This window comes from Priapulus caudatus, unplaced genomic scaffold, assembly GCF_000485595.1.
Source record: "Priapulus caudatus unplaced genomic scaffold, Priapulus_caudatus-5.0.1 Scaffold353, whole genome shotgun sequence".
NCBI lineage: Eukaryota > Metazoa > Priapulida > Priapulimorpha > Priapulimorphida > Priapulidae > Priapulus > Priapulus caudatus.
Window position 1 is genome coordinate 261,125 of NW_014577414.1, and position 3,681 is coordinate 264,805.

Genomic DNA, 3,681 nt, shown 5'->3' on the forward strand with positions numbered 1-3,681 from the left:
TCTCTCTCATATCTTTCTCGTTCGGCTCTCTTGTTCTTGCTCTCCCTTCCGCTTCACGGGCTCTCTCTCTCGCTCGCGGGGCACATCACTCCTCTCCTGGTTGTCTCTTGCTCTCGCTCTCTCTCTCGTCTTCCTCTCACTCTATTACTTTCTATCTCTCTGCTCTCTCTTCCTCTCTCTCCTCTCATCTCTCTCTCTCTTCCTCTCTCTCTTGCGCTCATCCCTTCTTTCTCTCATCCCTCTCCTTTTCCTCTATCTCGCGCCGCTCTCATCTCTCCTCTCTCACTTTCTCCCTCTCGCTCTTCTCTCTCACTCTCTCTCGATTTCTCTATTATCTGAGCGTAGCGCCTGCCGGGGGACGAGGCTGTGCGACTGATTGTCTATACAGACGTCTGATTGTTATCAGAGCTGATTGTCTGATGGTCTTTCTAACCCTAGGCAAGACTATTTTTTGGTGGAGCTAGCAAAGCGGTAACGTTTTATTTAAGTTCACATAAATCGGTTATACTGAAATATGTTAGATTCGGGCGTGGCACTCCGGCAGCCGGCAAATGTTTATAATAGTTAACCAACCCGCCCTCGGGTTTCCCAGCAGCGGCCAGCGATGGTAAAAAATTATGCAAAAATTGCTTCTAAAAAGCTGACTTGTCCGGCGGAAAAAAGCTACCGGACAGATCTACTTTATCCTCCGTGAAATGGACAAGTAGCGGACTAAACGGATAGGGCTCCTTTATTTTTTCGAACAGCTGGATGGTATCAGGAACCTTCTCGAAGAAATGTTCGTTGGGATCAGTTATGAAAGTTGGCCACGAGAATGGCGGTACGTTTGGACAGATAGACTTGTTAGGATAAAGCTCATCGTACGTAGTATAGGCAACAACTATTTGCAAGACAGAATAGTAAGTCACTCATCATTTACCCTACGCAATCGCCTACAGCTGAAATGGAGTACTGCAAAGTTGAAAGCTGGCCACCTGTAACATAATTAACGCAGGCAAAAAACTAACCCGTACTATCAACACCGACATGCACTGGCAGTAAGCGCACTGGCAGAAGCCACCTGCAAGTGGGCTATAAGTTACATGTAACACACTGACAGTACAGAATGCCATAGAAATTATAACGATTTAAGGCACCGGCATAAACCTTGCTCAACCAAATTAGCTTTGTGAAATTTCACTGTGATATTCGTAGCCCTCATACGTCCAGGCATGGTATAGATCTACTAGCAAACCCCGCAGTGCCACATTTTTCCTAACAGTAAACAAATCCATGTTTAACAACCCTCCTCTTGAGGATCAAAAGCGTTATCAGACACTTACTCTTCGCAGTGTCAGCGGAAAGGTACATTTCATGGTCCTTTCCAGTTATAAAGCCATAAAAATGGTAAGTCACAGATGAAACAAAAAAGTTTTCCAATGCGCCGTCTCCGTCAGACCATGTCCTCAGAAAATGTCTAAAATCTTGCCCTGTGCCCCATTGACCTTTGACCTGTGACCTCCCAATTTCGACACATTGATGGGCGTTTTCCTACCCAATGGAAGATGCTATACACCGACTATCAACGAGGCCTAGGTCGAGCCGTTTTAGGATTTGTGGCGCAATTCTGCATTTCTCTCCAGCTATACCTTAAGTTTAAGGAGGGATATGTTCGCCTTCTTTTCCACTCTTGACCTTTGACCTTGACCCCAGATTCGACATCCCAACTCGTTTTGACGACCGCCCTTCCGACGTCCCGAATACGTGACCGTCACCTCGAGCGTTCAAGATTTGTGCCCAACTGTTGACGGCACGCACCGGACGCACGCAACGCACGGCTGGACGGACGCACGCTCATAGAGATTCTACAAGCTGCATCTGACTATGTCAGATGATGCTAAAAAAACATTAAACGAGGCCGTTCTTGTGCTGTCTCTCTACCAGTGTGTATTGACTGCACTTCGCAAATTGCTCGGAGCCTTTCTGTAGCTAGTTCTGTTATAGTGGTGAGATGACATCTAGAGAGACAGATTGTATTTGAGTTTGAAAACTAATGATCGATTATCAAAAGCCGGCTGTAAAAGTCGCCCTCGTTATATTGTTTCATGTAGGTTTTGCGACGGCCATAACCTGCTTGGAAAGTACGCCGCTAATGCTCTACTATATTATAATTACAAAGTATATATCTCTACTCATGTAATTAAGGTTGAACTAGATGCTAGCCTACATGTTTTGCATAAACGGTGTGTTCGGAGGTGAATAAAATAGTTTGAAACAAAATATGTAGATGTGCGCACGTTGTGCAATTTACACATGCTTAAATTGCATACCTGCTTGAAAGTACCGCTTCATCTCTAAATATATCTTATTTAATTATAAAGTATATATCTGCTACTACGTAGTAAATTAAGTTGCACTAATGCTACGCTACATTTACATAACGGCATGTTCAGATGGTGAAAAATAACATAATTTTGAAACAAAAAATATGTAGATATGCGCACGTGCGCAATTTAGAAATCATATCTTATCATATCATGTCATATCATACCATACCATATCATATCATATCATATCATACCATATCATACCATACACTATCATATCATATCCTATCAAAATTATTTTCTATTACATCTCATCCCAATATCTTGTTATTGTCATTATCGTGGTGTCACAGCAGTCACCGTTGTAACTCAGGGTTCTCCCAAGAGCACTTCTTATAGCCTGGCTATCGGTCCGAGCCCCGCCATGCCTAAGAAATCACAGCCGCGCAGGCTATCGTCGAGGCCCGGCCATCCTAAAATGCACCCGCCACTACTAATATCATAGCCGCCATGCTAAATATCATAACCCGCCGAAGCCTCCTCTATAGCACGCAACCGCCTCGGGATTTGCACTAGGACGCGTAAAGGCACGGCACCCGCCTGCTATAATGAAAAAGCTGGAGAACCCTGTAATTTGGCCAGTAAATCGAATCATCATTAATCATATTCATCATCATCTCAATCGTCATCGTCATCCGTCATGCGTCATCATCATCATCATCAAGTCATCGTCAATCATCATCATCATCAATCATCATCATCATCAGCTCCAAGAAACAGTATTGCTAGGGTTAGAATACCACAATACCTGTATAGACAATCCGTCGCACAGCCTGGTCGAACTACATCATCATATTCATTACTAGATACAACAAGTGCGCGCGGAGCGACAGCGCTCATTAACTCTACTGCGGTGACTCTGTGGTGGAGTGGGTGGATTTAGTAAAACCCTGTTAGTCCCAAATGTTGTTCACACACACGCGAAACAGTGGAATAGCACAGGGACTGGTATCAGGAACGCTTCTGCAACCAGGAGTGTTGCGTTGGATTGCGTTATGTTAAGTTTGCACGGTGCATAGCGTTCGTGATGGGCCGAGGTGGCCCGAACGCTATGAGCCATTGGGAATGCGTTACTGTCACCAGGTCAACAGAAATGGCGGCTGAATATATCTGCCGCTCGTCACTATCGAATTTTTGTAACAGGTTATATAGTTTAATAAGCAGAGTATTCGTGATAGCATAGTAAGTTCCATGATAGCGGAGAAGGTTCGTGTTAGAATAAACCGCAGTTTTTGGAAGTTCTAGTCTGCTGAAAACGCACGCAGCAAACCGGCCCGAGTGATTACTCAGGGTTCCTCACTGAACAACCAATAAG

At 44.4% G+C, this 3,681-nt stretch overlaps 1 protein-coding gene across 1 annotated transcript in view; it reads right to left on the minus strand.

The window, feature by feature from the left end:
• Positions 1-632: 632 nt before the first annotated feature.
• The window catches only part of LOC106809423, a 48,933-nt gene continuing 45,884 nt past the window's right edge, over positions 633-3,681 (minus strand). The window contains exons 11-12 of the mRNA XM_014812504.1: positions 1,008-1,060; positions 633-764 (exon numbers count right to left, since the gene is read on the minus strand). Coding sequence (XP_014667990.1) covers positions 633-764; positions 1,008-1,060 — 185 coding nt within the window. The remainder of the gene's footprint in view (positions 765-1,007; positions 1,061-3,681) is intronic.